The following is a 21,082-nucleotide window of genomic DNA, read 5'->3' as shown; positions in this document are numbered from 1 at the left end:
GGATCCACGTAGAAGTGTTTTTGCATTGTTCTTAAATTGTGATAATGGTTGTTACCAAAAAAAAAATATTTCTCATACATGGACGGCACAGCCTAATGCTCACTCGCTTATAGCATATTACATAAACATATGTAACAGATTAATTTTTTTATGCAAATTAGATGCTCTCTGCAGCTATCAATTAAACGGGCGCTATTATTCTATAGTCAAATAACTATGATAAATATGTATACATACATACATACATGCATGTTGTTCCTATAATCGTTATGGCACTATTGTGATTTCATTTACTTTTTTTTGCTACAAATTTAAATGCTGTTATCAACAATGAGTGTAGCAATTAATATAAATACACAGCGGGGGTAAATAATGTTTTAATTTTGCAACATGGACATATTAATAGTATGAATGTTAATTATATGCTTATAATTTTCTAATTTGTCCAAAATCTTTTTCTCGATAACACAGCGAGTTATTTGTGTAAAAACTATTTAAATCTGTTTTTACACCTTTTTGTTTAGATTTCAGCTTCCCAATAACCAATTAAAGCGCACTGCTTTAGTTTTATTGCTTTATTATCTGCCCTGTTTTGATAATTTTTAGCTGGCAGTGTGCCAGTTGGCAATTAATAAGTATATTTTATGAGTAACTGTTTTATATGAGGGGCGATAAGCCCAATAAAAAGCGATAACAGGCTAATTTGTAATTTTAATAATAAATTAAGTCATTGTCGATAATGAATTGGCTGCTTAAAAAGATAAAAAAAAATTATGTATAAATATATATATTTACATGCCTACATAAATAATATACATACATAAATATGTAGGCATATCTTAATTAAATTTCAGCACATTTCAGTGCACATATTATACAAAATTATTAACATAAACTAGCCTTTTTATTCGAAGATACATATTTGTTTTAATTATAACCGGTTAGCTATTCAATTAAATAAAGTTAGTCAATAGCTTGAAACTTTACGCGTTTGTTTATTTTTACCACACTCGCGCATATGAATTGTCACATTGCTTCACGCGTCTACCACGTGCGAAAGAGATAACAGCAGCGCTTGCTTGTATGGTGCGTTTGGCACAGTGTCCACAACAAGCAGAGTGGCGCAGTGGAAGCGTGCTGGGCCCATAACCCAGAGGTCCGAGGATCGAAACCTTGCTCTGCTAGAGACGTTGAAAAGTGTCTGTAAATAATTTTTTTTTTTTTTTTTTTCAATAAAAAAGTATTTAGTGACACAATTTTTTGAGAAAATTCCACTGCTGCATTAAGCAAAAAATCAATCCAATATGCAGTACTGCCAAGTATAAGCACAATTTTAGCATGCTAAAAATATGTTTGTATGAAGAAAGTTTTAAGCATATATTAAGGTAACGATATGTACATACACTTATTTCGGAAAGTTTTTTAGTAGGGTAATATGAATGGCGCGTTATGCCATATTAATAAATTGATAACTAATGGAAATAAAAAAAAATATTTCTATACATAATACTGCAAATTACATAAGTACTACTATATTCCCTTCCTTACATCAGAGCAGACGCGAATTTTGTTTAATTTTTGCAACCACTTTTGCAGCTCCTCTCATACAATTCCCTACAAAAGTCCTCCATCTCACACAATTCCAGTTTCATTCACATTTTAATTTCTTTTTCTATTTTGACTTCCTCTTTAACACATTCATACACAATTAACAATTTCTACCTTGGTTTTGGCACTGGTGTTTGACCCAAAGGGAGCAGCAATGAACGCGTGAATAAAAGTTAAGAAAAAAGTTCACATCCGTTAAAATTTATGAATAAATAAAATGCTTGAAATGTAGGTTTAGCTACGATACAGCCTGTGTGGAGGCGAGTTCAGTGCACCCCTTTTGACACACTTAAGGGAATGACAGAAATAAAGGAAGAAAGGTGGAAACAAAAGTTTTAAGTGCTTTTAGTTTTAATAGTAAAAATATGAAATTAAATGGGAAAAAAATTTAAAAAATGGTGGGTCGAGTTTTTTTTTTTTTTTTTTTTGAAGCACATACATATGTATGTACATACATAAGTGAGGAGAAAATAAAAGCAAAGGGTAAAGCAATTTTCATGAAGTAAAACAGCGACAGCGTGCAGGGTGAGCAGAAAAAGGGGTAATAGTTATAGTTTTTATATATATACTATTTTATGTGTATAAGACGTGGTGGCAGAATTAATCATAAATAAGTCATGTTATGACCATGCACAAGGCCTTTCTTTCTTTTCTTTTCGCTTCATTTACTTTTATTTTTTTATTTTTACTTTACCTCCTTTTATTTAATTTAATTTAATCTTATTTCAACAAATTTAATTTAGTTGATTTTAATTTAATTTGATTTAACTTAATTTAGTTTACTTTAATTTTTTATTTTGTTTTATTCTATTTAATTTAATTTAATTTAATTTAATTTAATTTAATTTAATTTAATTTAATTTAATTTTATTTTGTTTTATTTTTTTTATGTTTAGTACGAGATCAGTAAGCAGTAAGGGTATGATTATAGGTCTCACCGCATGGAACCCTAATGATGATTTTTTCGTTTGAATACGCTTATATGGGATTTGAGCGTGGACCTTCTGAAAGGTAGCAAATAACAGCAAACATCTCTGCACACTCAACCACAGCCGTTCTGTAAAATTACATGCCTCATCTGACAGCAATCGAACCATTGTATATTATTTGTTCAGTGTAGGGCGCAGTCTATAGATTGCCACATGAACTGAACTCTAGGCCATACCTGAACTCAAGTGTGCCCTGCCTTTAATATCACTGTGATCTGGAACTTAAATCAGTTTTATTTGGAGGCGATTGAGAGAGAGAAAGCCAGGCATTTCTTGACCAGTTTTGATTGTACCATGAAAGGTCCTAGGGGTCTGATTGCCCATTGGCGGTCGCAGTACGTACATATTAACCCTTCTACACACACTTGTTATACTCATAAATGATAAGGGCGAATCCGAGAAATAGTCAAAAAATGCTTGCAATTCGAATTCTTTCATTTTTGTGTCAAACAAGGCATAGTAAAACATATTCTTATTTCATATTTCTTTTCACATTTATTTGAGAAATCTGATTTGCCCCTCTTACGCCTTGAAACAAAGCTATAAATAGCTTTGGTTTTAAACATGAACGTAACGTCCGCAACGCTAGGATTTGCCCATATCCAAATTGAATTTCCATTTTGTGCCGCATAATTCTAAGAATTTGAAAAATCCCTTTTAAAACCCCTTTTAAAAACCCCTTTCGCTTTAAAAAACTTCGGCATCCTTGCCGCGCCACAAAGCACCCCAACATTTTCGCGCCTTTCAGGTGCTACTGACAGATTACAAGTGACAACAATTAGAGCAAAAATAAAAGCAACAAATTTGTTAAGAGTAAGAAAAAAGAGCACAACGAAATTTGCGAAAGAATCATAACTGCAAACAAAAAAATGAGCAGCAACAATAAGAAAAAAGATTGAAAAAAAATTAAAAAATCTTAGACGTTTTAGCCGCAATTCATAGCAACAATCATATTTTCAGACCAACAACGAGTCAGCAGACTACAAAAGCAGCTAGCGGCAAACAAATGCCCCAACAACACCAACAGCTTTGCGCACTTTGTCACATTTTCTAATTTATTTAAATGAAGTTTCACCGCCGTTCTACACCACACTGCATCCCCCCAAATGGCTCTTCTTTTCTACTACATATGTTTGTACATTAGGTATATGACTTTATTTTTAATTCAGTTTGCCTGAGACTGGAGGATGAGGAATGATAAAAGACAAACAAAAATCGCGTGAAATTCTACGTCAACAAAAAAAGAAAAACAAGTAATCTTTAAGCAAAAAACAAAACCGATCGAATCCAAATGAGATTAGTATAGGACCACTTCTGACGTAGTCCAAAGTTATGCGGTAACATACATAAAAAAAATATTTCGACGAACTGATAAACTCCTCTTTTTTTGGAGGTCGGTTAAAAACTGGAAACCCATTTTTAAAAGCGAACATAATTCGGTTGACATGGAATTTTCCATATACATATATAGTATGTATATACATTAGGACGGTCGAAAAAAAAGTTTAAATGTTAACCTCTTCCCCCAGGACTTTTCTAAATGGAATATAACATATCGTTATTTTTTTGTAAAAAAAGAAGATATTTGGAACTGCCTCAAAGCCCATGAAGTTTCCATGTACATATTTTATATGGGAAAAAACACTTTTTCGTAGAAAAAGTATAGAATTCTTGGAAAGTAATATTTTTCGATCGGAGTACTCTGTTTCCCTTCAGGAGACTTCCAATAATAATACCCAATTGCCTATTTCAGCATTCTTAAATATTAGCAATTTTGATGGTTTTTGTTTGTTGGGGTAAGAGCTTGACATGTCAAGCTTTTTTCTTGTGCGAACTTTTTTATTACTAAATTTTAACAAAAACATTATTTTTGTTCCTCTCCGCATAAAAAAGTCATATTCCTAATGTACATACATATTTACTTCTTCACCCCGACTAAGTCTGCTTGGCATACAACTTGCGCCCCCTCGAGTTTTGTACGCTATTCCTAACGCCACATTTTATGTTGTCGCATTGTAACAAATTTTATATTTTGCATAATTTTATGCAGCAGCAATGGCTCACCTGCCCGACTGTGGTTGCTGCTCTTCTCTGCTATGTATGTATATACAAAACCCCCTCAATAGCTCAACCGCTGTGGAGCTTTCATTGTTTTTATTGTCAAGTTTTACTGCATTTTGGGGTTAAATTAGAAAACCGGAAGCGCGTCGCAATAATAATTGCGTGCAACCTGCTGTGATTGCTGATGAGTGCTGCTGCTGCTGCTCCTGGCACCTGATGCCTGATGCCTGCCTGGTTGCTGATTCTGTTAGCTGCTGACTCCTGACAGTTTAGTGTTAAATGTTGTTTACTCATAAGCTCATATTGTTGTTTTTGTTTCTAGTTTGAAACAGCGCTGCTGCCGGGTGAATGGGGGGGGGGGGGGGAAATTGCGTTGCTTGTTTTTAACGTCACCAAAGTTTGTTATTCTTTGCCGTCGTCACAGTTGTGCCAGCATTACAAATGACAAATACAATTAAGTTAATGTAGTGTGCGTGTGATAAACAAATTTATATGCACACATCAGGCTACATATAAGCATACACCTACGCCTGCACAACTTCAATACTAAATAATGCGACCTCACACCTTTTCGAGCATTGTTCTGTGGCTTTTAACGCCAGCAAACGTTGCCACCGCCAAAAGTAGTTTTCACCTGCTGTTGTTGGTGCTGGTGTTCTGCCATTGTTCTTGTTGGTGTTGGTACTCCTTTTTCCCCAGCGCTTGTTGTTTTTGTTATACTCGCAGCGCAATTGTTTTCATTTATAATTTGTTGAGAAATTAAATAAGTTGAGCACAAATTGAAATGCATTAAATGTAATTAATTTGGTGGCACACACTCACACAGACTCCATTTTGTAGGCGGGAAAATAGCTCCAAAAATATTTCAGCAGTAAACGAGTATGTGTATAACAAAATGCAGTTGGCTTTATTAAATTAATAGATTTTCGCATTAATGCAGGTGTTTTAATCATAACTTTTGTGCCGACAGATTCGTGGCTGTATTTGTGGATACCGGCGGTGCTGTATTTGAATTTTTCTTATCACTCTTTCGTTCGATATTTCATATAACTGTACATAATCCAATTAAATTCTAATTTTCAACTACGTGGAAACCCTTTTCAAAATATTTTCAAACTGGCGTTCTTAATTTTTCACTCTAACGTCAGGATTTTTTTTAAAGCACTTCGAAATTGCAAAAATATGATCAATTCAAAAAACTAGTAAAAAATTCAGTGCAATCTAAAAAGAATAGAAATTTCTTGACGAATCGGTATGTAAAATTTCCTTTTATAATTTTATCCTTGAATAACCTTGAAAATTTGCAATATCTATTTTTGAAAAAAATTGTATTCGTATTTCGTCATCCTAATTTGATTACTTAAAAAAAAAATAATTAATTAAAATCGCATTTTCAATACTTATTCGTCCTTGTAAACCAAAAAACTTTAATGTTTTTCAAATCTGCAGAATTTTCCCTTTCGCTTGGTACCCATATTGTTGTTGTACATTCCACTGTGTTTTTTTTTTAAATAATTTTTTGAATGAATCATATCTTTAAAATTTTAAAGTCCTTAAAAAAAATCCTGACGTCAGAGTGAACAACTAAAAACACAGCTTTACTATATATTGCCCATTGTTTCGTGAGCATTTTGATTGTTTCGTCTGTTTTGAAATTCTTTTGTTTTTTTGTCGCACGTTGTAATCAATCTCAATCTTAATCATAATCCTAAGTTTAATCTTAAGCGTGGCCAACCACTCCCGCCATCTCTTATGTACCGTATTTTGTCGTTTTTTCGTTCGTAATTAGAGACCAACGGGTGTGTCACTTTTTCGTTACGTCGCAAAGAAATTTCACTCCAAAAACTACCAGAGGCAATCCCCTGGCCTAAATGAAATTCTAAAATAGTTTAATATTAAGTTTTACTAATTAGCCAAGATTTATTGATTAAGGCACTAATTGAGTTCGATTTAGCATACAAAACTTCAATCCTTGATTGTTCGATTAAGGCTCGATTGAATGTAAATTGAGTCAAAATTCCTTTCACTTGGCATAGCAAGTGTGGAACTTTTTAAGTATGAAAGTTTCCATACTCTACGTTTTGATCTTATTTATCCTAACCAGCCCTAACGCATTCAAGGTTTAGCCTGACAAAGATTTCTGGTCTTTACGCCGTTGTCAAGCGAAATTGATTCGCTTAGTCCAACCTGTTATTCAAAGGTTGACTAATCCATAAGCGCACGTATAAAATTGCTGCCAATTTATTATCCAGCAAAGCGAATTAATTGTGATATTGTCTGCTAAATGGAGTTAAGTGCTAAATTAAATGAACTGTATATTCACTTATAATAACAAATACGAGATACAAATAATAGTCAAAATCAATTAAATAATTTAATTGGACTTTTTTTGCCTAAGTGTTTAAATTATAAATGTATAATTTAAGAACTAACTTAAAAGTTGGTCTATATAACCTCCTCGATCCTCGCGTGTAGCCCGCTGGACACTTTTTAAATGGACATATAATAAAAAATTTTAAATTTATTTCAATTCGATCCAACTTTATAGCCAGCTGGACATCTTAAGTTTACAATTGAATTTTTTTTTTTTTGCGTTTGTGGCAATACTGTCGTAATACGATCCAAGAAGTGAACAGTTATTTGAAAAAACGTGTGGTCCTTGTGAATGTAATTTCAAATTAATATTTTCGCTATATTTCTTCAAATCAAGTTTAATATTTTATTAAATTCAATCGAAAGATACTTGTTCTTTAAGGTAAATAAAAAATCTTTTAAATAAGTTTATTAAAATTCGGATATGAATACTGTTTCTTAAATGTTCAGTGGGCTGGACATTTGGTAGCTATCATGTCGAAAAAACGTTTTACGGAAGAAGAGGTGATGGAGATGCTCATGGACAGTGATTTTGAAGGTTTGTCCGACGATGAAGACTTGGAACTCGTTCCTAATTGTTCGAATGTCGCTTCTTCAAGTGATTCCGATTCTGACTACAATGCAGAATCTGATAATGAAGAAGAAAATATTGCTGAACAAGAGTTGGTTGATGCAAATGAAAGCCCCTCAAATCTTCAAAATAAAAAACCGCTTAAATGGCTAGCCAAAGAATTTGTCGTGGGTAATACTCCCGCTGCCGACGAGGCATGGAACGCAGAAGATAGATTTGAGTGGACACCTTTCCAATATTTCTCGGAGTATTTTGACGACGATTTTTGGCGCGAAATTTCACAACAAAGTAATACGTACGCTCCAGAAAACGGCCAAAATTTGTATTCAAACTATAATGAGTACAAGAAACTATCTGGGGCCCACATACTTGCTGGTTGCATGAAACTTCCGCGCGTAAGGATGTACTACCGACCTGCTATTAATGTTCCAGCCATTACACAGATACCAAGGGATCGATTTTTTAAATTAAGAAATTATATGCATTTTGTCAACAACTTAAGAGCTACACCACAAGAAAAAGAAAACAACAAATTGTGGAAAGTTGAACCAATAATAAAAGCCGTTTTGAAAAAATGTCAATTGCTACCAAAGCCAGCAAAACTGAGCATCGATGAACAAATGATTCCATTCTCTGGTACCACGCAATTGAAACAATATGTTAAGGGGAAACCCTGTCCTGTTGGTTTGAACAATTTTGCAACCACGATTTAGGTATCGGAGGAACAGTAGTGCAAAGACTTGCAGAAAATATTAGTAAAGGCAGCGAAATATTTATTGACCGATATTTTACTTCGATAAAACTACTAGAGTTTTTGCTGGAAAATGGAATATATGCTACGGGCACGATTCAACAAAACCGAATCCCCAAGGAACTGCGAACAAAACTTTCAACCGACCATGATCTTCTAAAAAGAGGCAGAGGTACCTTCAATGAATTTGTGAGAGAAGATGAGAAACTAGCGATTGTAAAATGGATGGACAGTCGTTCGGTTCTAATGGCGGCCACGTCGACTGGAGCACGACCACTTATATCTGTTCGTCGATGGGATAAGAAAGCCAAAAATTACATAAATGTCAATTGTCCCCGTATTCGTAGCAAGTTACAACACGTCAATGGGAGGCGTAGATCTTGCGGACAGGTTGATATCCTATTACCGTATTAACATCAGAACAAAGAAGTGGCCCACACGAGTTTTTTGGCATATGGTTGATCTCGCACTGTGTAATTCCTGGGTTCTTTATAAAAAAGACAAATTTTCCTGTGGTGCAAGGAGGTGCGAGTTGATGGACCTATTAGATTTTAAGATGTACGTAGGAGAATGTTTGTCCGCATGTGCTGGTAAAAGAAGGCTAAGTGACATCGAAATCGAAGACGATGTCTCAACAAAAAGAGTTAGGTCCATACAGCCCCTACCCCCAAAAGATGTGAGAAGGACTGAAAATAGACACTTACCCATCTGTGGTGTCCAGGATAAAAACAAATTTATGAGATGCCGTAAAGAAGGATGTAACCAAAAAACCAGATTCAAATGCGTTTCTTGTAATGTGTTTTTGTGCATTGCCAGCGATAGACACTGTTTTATGGAATTCCCTTCGTAAGAAATTAGTACTAAGTTAACCGTTTATTGAAATTAACTGAATGTTTTAAAATACTCTTAATTTAAAAATTAGTTGCTTTTTCGTTGGCATACGATCCAAATGTCCAGCTGGCTGCACCTGCCAGTGCTAAGAATCCTTATATGCTACAATAAAAAAAAATGGGTTTTCTAATTATTTGGGAAGAATATAACGCAAAAACATGATTTTTTTTTTAGTTTTTCAATTATTTTAGTCTCGGGACTGAGGAGGATAAGCATTTATTTAGTATGTTGTCGTTGAGTACCTATGCAGTTAGTCGCCAAGGGGCGTGTGCTAGGGGCAAAGAGATGTCGAAGCAACCAGCTGCATGTTAAGCGACTAACGGCATGTAAGCAGAGTGGCGCAGTGGAAGCGTGCTGGGCCCATAACCCAGAGGTCCGAGGATCGAAACCTTGCTCTGCTAGTTGAGTTAATTTCTTTTATAACTTTTATTAAATTTTTTTCTCAGAAACCACATAAATAAGAGTTCCCAAAAAAAGCTAAGCAAATTTCCAAATATTTTGATCAAAGTTTAAAACTTTTTATTCAGAATTTTTAGAAAATTTTCGTTTAATCAGCTTTGTAGCGTAATGAATTGTATTATAATAACGTCAAGTCAAGTTGATTTCTGTGAATTTTTATAATAAAAGTCTTAAAATAAAAGTCTTTGAATACCTAAAAATATTTATCTCAATGATAATTATTACGAAAAGACTTTTATAATATAAGTCTCAAAATAAAAGTCTTTGAACTCTTAAAAAATATTCATCTCGCTGATAATTATTATGAAAAGACTTTTATTATATAAGTCTTAAAATAATAGTTGTCGATGACTTAAAACATTTTTCTCACACATAATTTTTATCAAAAGACTTTTATAATTCTTACGAAAATTTGGATGACTTTTTTAAAACTCAACCATGAAAAAATTATTCTGGGCCTCTGGAAAAATTCCATACCATTTATATGAAAAGTTGTTTTTCCCCATATTAAATACATGGAAAACTTTGAGCGACCTCTAAATATTTTTTTATTTCAAAATAAAAAATAGGGGTATATTTTTCGATATAGAATAATCCTAGGGGATGAAAGCATTAAAATTCCGAATTTACTTATTTTTTACCACCCTAATACATATACATAAAAGGCAAAGTACTTAAAATGTCTTTGACCACTTGGTCATTTTTTATTTATTTTTTCTATGAAATAACGACAACACTAAATTGTTTAAATGTAGTTTATTTCAAAATTTTCACTCAATTCGCTAATCAAATTCCAGCTTTCGAAAGCTACCTTCCAGTCCGAATATGGAATTCATATTGACTATTTTCCCCGTCCTCAAATTCTCATCTACACCATAGTTATCATTATCCTCGAAATAAGAATTAAAATCTACCAAAAGCTTTTCATAATATTTAGCCAAATCTACTAAGCAACCATTTGTACCACCATATTCGATTGGAAGATACTCCTTGGGGATATGTTTGCACAGTTCCTTCACGTTACGGTGCACGAAGAACTAAAATAAAAAAATAAGAGTAAATACTTAGAGAGCTACAATGTTTTTTTTTCATACATTAGCACCTACCCTTTCCTTTAAGCTCACTGGAAAAAGATTTCGTATAATATTTATTGCTGCCAAGCCTTCCTTGGGCACATTTATAACATGTATACCCTTGATACGTATAGCCGAACCTTTTTCGCAATAGGTGGTGAGTTGTTTAGCGAGTACAGGATCCACTCTCGACATGGCGCCCACACCGAGCTTATCGACATCAACTATTTCCATATAACCACCTATTACGAACTCGTCTGTGGCAACAATTGCCATATCCGCGCACATAATTGTAAAGCGATGGAGATCCCTTGCTGTAATCGGTAAATCAAATAATATTTTATAGCGTGAAAATCCAATGACGGGACCGCCAATTTCCAATGTTTTTGGTAAGACTAGAAGGCCACTAAAAAAATATTTTTTTATAAGTATTGTAAGTTATGATTGTATGAATGTACACACTATAAATGAGTGACCTTAATTATTATAATTTTTTTTTTATTTTTAGTGGAAGTCAGTAGATTCGAGTCAGCTTAGAGGTGGTGAGGAGGATTTTTCTAATTAGATGATTTAATGCATATTTCTTTAGAGCTATAGATTCATTTATTCATTTGCAAGGAAATAACTTAGAAAATATGCTTTATAAAAATTAAATGTGATAAAAAAAAATTAAAAAAAATTTGCTTGGGCAACCGAAGTGAAACTTATCTTTACTCTAAACCTTGATCTTAATCTTAAAAAAAATCTTCATTTAAATCTTAATCTAAATATTGTCCCTAATATTGATCTTAATGTCAATCTTAATAATAATTTTAATCTAAGGCTTAAGCTTAATCTTAAACTTAATCTTAATCTAAAGCTTATTGTTAATCCTTATTTTGAGCTTCACCCTAATCTTAGTCCTGATCCAAATCTTTATTTTAATCTTAATCTTAACCTTAGTTTTAATCTTAATATTAATCTTAACACTTTTCTTAATCATAATCTTTATCGTAGCCTTAATCTTAATATTATCCTTAAACTTAATCTAAATCTTTATCTTAATCTTCAGCTTTATCTTAACTTTCGTCTTAATATTGATCTTAACATTAAACTTAATCCTGAATTTAGTTTTACTCTTAACTTTGAACTTAATATTAATCTTAAACTTAATATTAATCTCGAGCTATATCTCATTAGTTATTAGTCTAACGTTACTTCTTTTTGGCCATTGAAAATGTTCGCCAAATTGTTTTAAGTTCGGTTCTTGGTTCGATACGGCCACAAATATTGATGTCATTTCCCACAACAAAAACAAAAACAAAACTTTGCCACGCCATTCTCAAACTCACCCTGATCGCGCGATCATCAAATTCTTTGCATTCGCCATTGTATTATTCACAAACACATGCGGCAACATAGCGCGTATCGTATAGAAGTGATCAATTTTCGATTTGGCCTTCTCCAAACTGTGTTTGCAGCCGCGTAGGAAGCTCACTAAAAATTGATCGTCGGTGCGTGCACGCAAATGCGGTTGTTTCTCGATCCATTCGCGTAGCGCAGCTATGTCCCGTTGCAAGCGTTCAGGCCCTTCGTTAAGCTCTTCTATTGCAACTTTTTGCAGTTCATCGCTCAAAGGTCGTATCGCTGTCATTTTGCGTTATCTAAAAATCCGCTATCAGTTTAAACTGTCCACCTTAAAGATTTATATACTACTGCTTGCTTTATGTGCATACGAAGCTATATAATGCGCTGGAGCCGTTTAATACCTTTAATTCAAATTGACCTGTTAATAGTTTTAATTGTTGGTAAGTGGTATTCAGATTTTTTCTAAATATTTAACATAAATGCATTTCAGCAAATTGTATGCATTTTAAATGGTTTGAAGTGAATTATATCATTAGGTACCTAAACACGTGCATTCAAAGGCGTTACTGTTGCAGACTTCAGAGTTAAATGTTTTTGTTATGTAATGCATTGCTGAAATGAATGTATGTAGCTTGAGTAGAAGACACATCCAGTGTACGGACTACCGAAAGTCAACTCGGGAGTAAATCACTGGTAAAATCGGACTAAAACTAAAACTTCGGTAGCAGATTTGAATTTTTTATTTTCGTTTTCCTGCGTTTCCCTTTAGCCGTAAAAAGCGGCAAAAAAGTCTCTTTTGAGGCTTAAACTGAGTTGTATGAAAAATATAAGAAATGATTTACATATGTAAAGTGAGCTACCTTAAAAATTGGATCCGGAAATATAACTGCTTGTGGATCCTACATATTAAACGCAATTAATACAAGAACAAGTATGACAGTAGTTTTTTAGTCAGTGTATATAATCATAAAAAAATATTTGCATTACTTGGAAGTCCTTTGAATTGCTTTACGGCATTCACACACCTATGCGATTCTGTCGCAACGAATCCGCCCCGCACTCTTGGATAGATGGGCCTCATGTCAGCTCGGCGAGCGCTGAGTGAAACTCGTGACATGCGAGATCGCACGACCCATCGTTTGCGAGGCTAAGGTTGAAGTACTTTTGCTCTCACATCGTTAATAGCCTCGAGAAGCTCTGGGGCATTGAGATTAGCCGAATTCTTAAATACATAGTCGGCTTGGGGCGTTTTATCGATTAAGTGTTGGGTGCCGTTCAGAATGTGGTATCACAAAGGACAGGATTATTAGAATTGTCTATTTGAGCCCCGGATATACAGTGCTGCCACCTAACCTAACCTAACCTAATGTTTGAACATTCTCATACGGTTACAGCAATTTGAAAGCTTCGCTCCGTTCGGTACGCATCCTAAAAAATAATGTAATTACTGTATTTACTCATTTTATTATATAAATCACTACCTTCATCAGTAAGCTTTTCTTAAATATAATCTTTAACTGAAAATCGTGGCAAAAAACGGCCCGCAGAGGCCAGATCATGAGTGAAAAAACGAAACAATTTTTAAGGCAAGTGGAGTAGATATTCTGATCCAAGTAAAGACCGAACGCTGGGCACAAATTACCTAACGCTACGCGAGTGATCCAAAAGCAGGGATTATGGATTATACGGGATTATGGGAAATATGTTTCTGCGCCAAAAAAATATGAAAGAGTTTAAAGAAGTCGAACGAAACTGAGTTGCCTTGTTTAAAACCTAACTTGGTCTTAAACGGTGCTGAATGGTCCTTCCAAATTTAAAGGTAGATGAAGGTAGTGCTGAACGTCGTTCCAAAAAAGCCGTATCGGGTTTGCTCAGATCTAAGGTTTAGACATGATATCATAAAGGCAGCTTCATTTCACAGCTCCTATTCGATCGAAGAACAGCGCCTTCAAAGTCGTCGTAAATATGGTGCATGGCAATTTGATTGTCTGTGGTCTTTTTCAGGATTAGGCGCTCTGTGAAAGTCTGGTCAATTGCGGTACGAAGCCGCACTGATAAGGTCCAAGCAGTTGGTTTCTGAAGGCAGGATCTCTTATCTTATGGATTTGGTAAAGTACTCTGAGATTCCTGTCTTCGAGAGTGTGCTCATCAAACCCAATTGCGCTTAGAAGCTGGCAGATGCGTCCGACCCGATCTTCGCCGTTGAATTTGCACAGCTCAGCCGAAAAACTTCTGCTCTAGAGACTTTGCTGTTTCTAAGCCACATTATGGCTGTTCTCATGTCGTCTTGCTCGATTGGAGGGTGGTGAGTATCCTTCCTATACACCAGTCTGGTTTCTTCCTCTATTTTCGTCACTGGCTGAACTTTAAGCCATTTACAAAAGTCACACATTTTATTAACATTTTATCCGTACACCCTATTCTCTTGATTAATGCATATTTAACCACTTATTTTATAATTTGTTTAACATTATTGCTTGCAATATTAATGACATTCCAGTAAAATACCACATTTGATTTCCTTACTCACACACATTACTCGCTTTCCATATACAAAATGCAACAAATGCTAGCCAACCACCAAATTCACATACAAAATAATCTACATTATTAAATTTTTTGCAAACCAAAAAACCACAATCAAGGTTTCAATTGTGTATTATTTCGTGCGAACTAGGTCAAAACTCAAACAGCCATAAACAAAATACTTTCATGGCCAAAGTTGAATGTGTATAGATATGTATGTATGTATGTAAAAATGTTTGCGCTTCGTCTATGTCCTCATGATACTAATATGAGTGGCTGAAAGCAAATCTATTACTTTGCGTAATATGGGAACTTAATATAGCATATACATATACATATGTATGTATATACATGCGGCTACATAGCTGTCGTAATAGTTCTGAAAATTGTTGTAGGCAAAGTATAAAGTGCATTTGTAGTTGTTGAGAGTGAAAATGAATAGAAAACGTCATTAGTGCATGTTAACCTATTTTACAAACTAATTGCCGAGCTCGGCTTTTTTCCACATGAAACAGAGTTGCTAACAGAAATGAAATACATATTTGCATGAGCATGTAATTGAAGGTTTATATGTATACATATGTATGTATGTATACGGACATAGTATGGATGCTATAATGTGTATCAAGTTTGAGTATTGTTTTACCCAATGTACTTTTTGCTGCATGTTTTAGTTTATACCTGATTTTTCTGGGAAAAATAGTTAGCATAATAAAAATCAGGAATTTTTTGAGAGACCTTAAAGTAGGGCCCAAGCTTTCTTTAAATTCATTAGAGCCGTTGCCAACTTAAGCTACATTTTCATATGTATGTTTCAGGGATCACACTTAACCTTACTACATATAGTCACACTTCATCTCTAAGGCACTCGAATTGCAATGGAAACCAGCAAAAAGGTCCTCCAAGGCCAACTTAATTTATGAGCTCTAGCCAATGATTTAACAGAAGGCAGATGCGTTTATAAAAATCGGTAGGATTTACTTTAATTTATTTCCAGGGACCTTTCAGCGGCTGTATTTGAGGTGTCGACGGTGGATGGTGTGCAGAAAATTGTCCTGGCATCCGCCTGCTTCCCAGGTGACGTCCCCTCTATACCACCATGGGAGGTATTTTATCGACGCACAAATCGCCAGTACATTATTGTTTGGGGTGCGAATGCCCAACAGACTGTGTGGAACAGCTTCAATATCAACGGAAGCGGAGAGTAACTTTTAGAATATCTTTACCAAAATAACTTAGACTTTGCCAACAGGAGTTGCAAACCTACATTTACATGTCACTCCTCTCTGCAGCAGATAAATTTCCGAACGTATTTGGTATTGAGAAGTCTCGGTAGAAGTATCGCTCTCGGATCATCCGCACATAGTCTTCGAGATCGCAGGGCGATCTGAAATTCGCAGTTGGACTTTACAGTTTATTAAAACTGACTAGACCATTTTTAAAACTTTAGTGAACGTTAGAGCACACTAGTTGCTAACAACCATTGATTCAACTGACGAAAAGGAGGTCGAAGCGGATGTGCTCAACAGCGTTCTGTTTTAATCCTTCCATGACAGCACAGTTAGTGGTAGAATGGGAAATTTAATGCAAAGCGCAAATCTGTTAGGAAGCTTAGAAACAGGGCCAAATGGACACATCAGTGGGATGAGTATAAGGCTTGTCTCACTGACTATAACATACTTATTTGGTGCTCGAAGAGGGATCCATGGAGGTGGCAATGCGAGAGAATAGAGACGTTGCCTAAGGCCTCCCGTCTCTGCTGCACCTGGAAGCATTTCCAAGGCGTTTTGGTGGAACATATTCGGATTACCCCTGTCTCCTTGGAACACAGGTTCCCCTAGAGTGAAAAGTCATAGCAGAGCTGGGCCCATCTTTGACAGGGACAAGGTACGGTTGGCGGTAGAGTCTTTCGAACCATTCTAAGCAGCTTTTGGTGATGCGATCTTTCCAATACGAATATAAAGATGTATCGAGGGCATGCGATAAATTCCCATTATCTGTGTATTCGGGGGTACTTATTGCTGGGAATACGTACCGTATGCTTGGAGGAAGGCGTCCGTGTTATTTATTCCAAATTGGATAACAGGCCCCTTTGACTTAGCTAAATCATTCTGATCTGCCTAAATTCCTTCACTCTAAGGGACTGTGTAAAACAAACTTTGGTTCGGTGACTTTTGGAGGGACAGTGCTTGAATACTCCGATGAGATCAAATATCTGGGAATTACGATGGATAAGAGACTGAATTAGAGACTGAAACTCTCATCTTGAGAGAACGGTTGCTAAAGCCATACGGCCTGCAGAAGACATTTTGGAAGAATATGGGGATTGAGATCAAGGCTTTACCGTATGATCGTCCGTCCTATTGTGTCTTTTGCATCCATAGCTAGGTGGCAGAAGACACTGCCAAAAACTGCCATACTTCGCCTTAATAAACTGCAATGATGAGGATGGACTCCTCTTCATATTTTTTATTCAGGAAAGAACAGCCACGAAGGACGTGTAACTCCACAAAGAAGCTTCCTGCAGCTATTCCTCGGAAGATACCAGGGTTGGAAATATGCGGAATCTCTGATTCCATTACTAAAGGAATCTGCTTTGGCAGAGAGTTCCAAGTTGTAATCCCTGTCCGCGAATATTGTGCAAATGGGCTCCCTGTACTAGATCCCAGATACATACATTGGTACACGGAAGGTTCTAGGATGGGGGACAGAGCAGGTGCAAGTATTTTTGGTCTAGCACCAATCTTGCCATTTCCAGGGGCAAATTACCCACGAGTTTCAAGCTGAAATACTGCAATTTAAACTGCGCAAAATTACACCTTGAATAGGTTTTGAAGGGCGCCTGTGTAAGTATCTTTTTCAGTTAGCAAAGCAGCCATTCGGGCCCTTTCAAATAGGACTAGCTGGTTAGAGACTGATTTTACATTAAAAATTTTGGCATACATATATGAATGTAAGTAGTTACTCTCATTACATATTTATGCATGTCTGTCTCCTGTCGATGCCCCCGTTACATTTGGTTTTGTGGTCGAAAGTGATGGCTTAAATTAAAAGGAAAATAACCAGTAATCTATTACTAAGCTTAAAATTGATACACACTCCTGTTTGTCGAAGGCGGAAGTCCGGTTATATGTATGTAGTTGAAATGATGAGCTGACTGACTGACGGCCTGAGCAGCTGCAGGCGTATAAACAAGGCAAGTTTTCGCTGATGTGCAGCAAATAGTAGTCAGAAGGTTGCCAAAAAAACAAACGTTCGTCTAAATATGCATGTATTTGTATTCTCGTAGTTACATATTTCTATACTCCAAGGGCTACTAGTAAATGCCTGTTTGCATTTTTTTGCGACTACCAACCAGCTATTTGCCAGTAATAAAGTAATGTGGTAGCTGCAAGAGCAAAGCGCTTCAAGCTGGTCAGGCAAATAATGACAACACATTTGTAAATGTCTGTTAACTTATTTCTTTTATTTTTTGCCCAATTTTTTCTGCCTTGCCGAGCGAGCGAATATACATAAATACATATATACATACGGCATGCTGGGTGGAGTTCATTTGGAGCGCATTCCATTACAGTCGTGGCCTTGCTAGGTGGACAGGATTCCTTGCATGCATAAGACTACGAGTATTTGCTCCTGTATTGGAGCTTGTGCATTGCTGTGCCAGTGTAAGTACATATGTACATACATATGTAGATATGTGCGGTTGGCGCTTGGCGCTATACGCCAAACCACAACACTGCGGCCACATGATGATGGAAATCATCGCCCACTACGTCGCTCCTGCGTTGTGGCATATCGTCTTCATTAAGCAAGCGAGCGGCAGTGGCACGCAATAGCAACAACAATAACAATATTTTCTATATAAGCATCTATGCACATTAGGGTGGTAAAAAAAAAAATACTCATGAGTCAAAACATGCAAATCGACCAATGGAAGCGACCATTTTTGATTGGGATGAATTATGGTTAGAACTTTTCTTTTAACATATAAAGAAATTTCACCAAAGGAAAGAATTAAAATTTCAAAATTTCCGGAAATATGAATGTTTATTTTTACAATTTTTAAAAAACTATTACAGTTCCGGTCTCGTTTTAAAGGTAATATTTAGAGATATAAAAAAAATATATACGTATGTATAAAAAATATCACAAATAAAAAATATTTACAGAATTTTGAACTTAAAAAAATTGTAAAAACAAAAATTATGAAAATTTGTGATACAATTTTTTGTATACAATAACTCCAACTGATCTTGAAAGATACAGATATTTTCAAGGTGTTTTTAAAAAGATATAAATTTTTGAAGCATTATGGCAATTAAGATCAGTTAGAGGTTTGTTTAAACAAATTTACCCAAAATTGTATATAAGTTTTTGCTTTTACGCGTAAAAGATCGCGATCTTTTAAATATAAAAATTCTGCATTTGTTTTATTTTTCGACTATTTTTTTTTTAAATACTGTTTATATTGGCCCAGGTATCTTATATAAGGCGAGACCAGAATCAATTTTTGAGATATTAAAAAAAGAAATTTGCAAAATCCGGGAAATTTAGAACTAAAAAAAAATTCGTCTGACAGAAATTTTTTGAATATTTTTGAGGAGAAATATTCTTATTCGTTAAAAAATAAATATTTTTAAAAATTTTACAGCTTTTATACAAAAAATGCATTTTCTTTACATAAAACACATGGGAAACTTCAAAGCTCTGGCAGCACCATTAATTAATTAATTTCAAAATATTTTTCGATATTATTCAGTTCTGGGAGATGGCTGGAAACAAAATTTAGGACCACCCTAATGCACATATATACATTGGGGTGCATCACTCTCCATGCAAAGGAAAATCGGTGTAGGTGTTTCATCGAAATTATAAAACTTATTACATTTTAAGACTTCTGCCACAGTATTTCGGAAAAATATTTAGATTTACGTGAGCTGGACCGATTTGAAAATATGTACTCCAAAAATGCAGATTTTTCATAAATAAAATTAGTTTTTAAAAATATTTTTTCAAAAACTCACTTCAGATTATAAAAAAATACAAGCTTAAAAGGTGTGCATAAAAATGTTTAAAAATTTTATCAACAGAATCAAAATAAGGAGATTTTCGGATTTGTTTTAAAATAGGTGCAGCTCGCAGTAATTTAATATTTCTCCGAATTATTTTGTCGAAAGTATTAAAAAATAATAAATTTTACGATTTCGCTGGCAAAACCGCAACTTTTTTTTTAATGAGGCTCCCTAATATACATACATACGCCGGCAAGCGCACCAGGCCATACTTAACCCACAGCGCCGTTCGGTCAATAAGTCACTCTTCCGTTTCGCGTTGGCTGCAGCGGTTAAATGTTGCAAGTCCAAAAAAAAAAACGAAAGGAATACAATAACCATCTGTGTAGATATTTTATGTACATGCAACGCCGCTCATTATCACAAATGACCGTCTTCTCCCACCGCGTATTTATTTGCCGCCAACAATGCAGTACCCATGGTACCTGCTTGCCGCTTCTCATTCACTTTCATTCACTTTTTTTACCTTAATCCTCCCGGCTGTTTTGATTAAATATCCTTAATCTACTGCGGCGCGATATCTACTCTATGTACGTGACTCCTACGTTACTCTGCTTCACCTGCTCTGCAAATTTATCATTTTTCAAGAGTTTCAACGGTTCCAGCCAGTAGTGCGTCATTCTGCTCGTTTGTCGGTAAAAAAAAAAAATAATGATGGCTCATCATGCGCTCATGCATGATGGTCAATAATTATGCACATCCACACTGTGGTAGAGCTTGGAGTTTATTTACTGCCGGCGGTGTAACTATGTACAGTACACATATACCCCGTAGCGTTGTATTTGTTTGAAATAATGATGTGTAATAAATGCGTTTGGCGTTCGCTTTAAGGACTTCCTCTGCCTCTGGGGAGGTCTTTGTTTAAGTCTATTTAAGCTCTTAAACAATGAGTGCTAGTGAGATTTAAGCGATTTATTTCAAAATAAATTTAAAAACGTGAAATCCGTTTTATGTAAAAATCTAACCTAAGTAACTTAAAACTTAATCTTAGTTAGTCTAAGTTTTAATCGAAAAAAAATGTAAATAAGTTAAAAAAGCCCGGCCGCTGTGGTGGAGTGGTTAGGATCATTTTGTTGAAAACTTTCGTTCTAGAATAAACAAAACTGTTTAAACTATCTTTCCCACTGTCTTTCAATTGTCTTACAAAAGGCATCCAACGTCTGGCACGATATTTTAAAATGGTATCTTTGATTCTGAATATAATGCCCACCCGATCATCTTGAAAGGTCGTTTAATCTGTTAACACAATGGACGTAATAACTTGTCTATGTGAGTGTTATTAAAATTTATAAAACGCTTTAAACACTGTTTCCTGCGAGATATGTTTTGATGGTGAATGAAGTACATATATCTCTGAAACT

General features: G+C 35.1%; 2 protein-coding genes and 2 non-coding genes across 4 annotated transcripts; 3 read left to right on the top strand and 1 right to left on the bottom strand.

The window, feature by feature from the left end:
- Positions 1–1,112: 1,112 nt before the first annotated feature.
- Positions 1,113–1,184, top strand: Trnam-cau. The gene has a single exon. It is a non-coding gene; the product is annotated as a tRNA-Met (tRNA).
- Positions 1,185–7,505: 6,321 nt separating this feature from the next.
- On the top strand, positions 7,506–8,315 carry LOC118745265 (piggyBac transposable element-derived protein 3-like). The gene has a single exon (XM_036478791.1). The coding sequence runs from the start codon at positions 7,506–7,508 to the stop codon at positions 8,313–8,315; it is 810 nt and encodes a 269-aa protein (XP_036334684.1).
- Positions 8,316–9,573: 1,258 nt separating this feature from the next.
- Trnam-cau lies at positions 9,574–9,645 on the top strand. Its single transcript has one exon. It is a non-coding gene; the product is annotated as a tRNA-Met (tRNA).
- Positions 9,646–10,457: 812 nt separating this feature from the next.
- LOC118745165 (alpha-tocopherol transfer protein-like) lies at positions 10,458–12,461 on the bottom strand. The gene is made up of 3 exons (XM_036478689.1): positions 12,108–12,461; positions 10,810–11,182; positions 10,458–10,740 (listed from the first exon to the last, which is right to left on the bottom strand). Exons 1-3 carry the CDS (start codon positions 12,407–12,409, stop codon positions 10,486–10,488), a joined length of 930 nt encoding a protein of 309 aa, XP_036334582.1. The 5' UTR covers positions 12,410–12,461; the 3' UTR covers positions 10,458–10,485.
- Positions 12,462–21,082: the final 8,621 nt, after the last annotated feature.

Source organism: Rhagoletis pomonella, unplaced genomic scaffold (genome assembly GCF_013731165.1).
Source record: "Rhagoletis pomonella isolate Grant_MI unplaced genomic scaffold, Rhpom_1.0 Rhpom_scaffold_00008, whole genome shotgun sequence".
Taxonomy (NCBI): domain Eukaryota; kingdom Metazoa; phylum Arthropoda; class Insecta; order Diptera; family Tephritidae; genus Rhagoletis; species Rhagoletis pomonella.
Note: the sequence above shows the minus strand (reverse complement) of the source record. Positions and strands in the feature narration are given on the sequence as shown.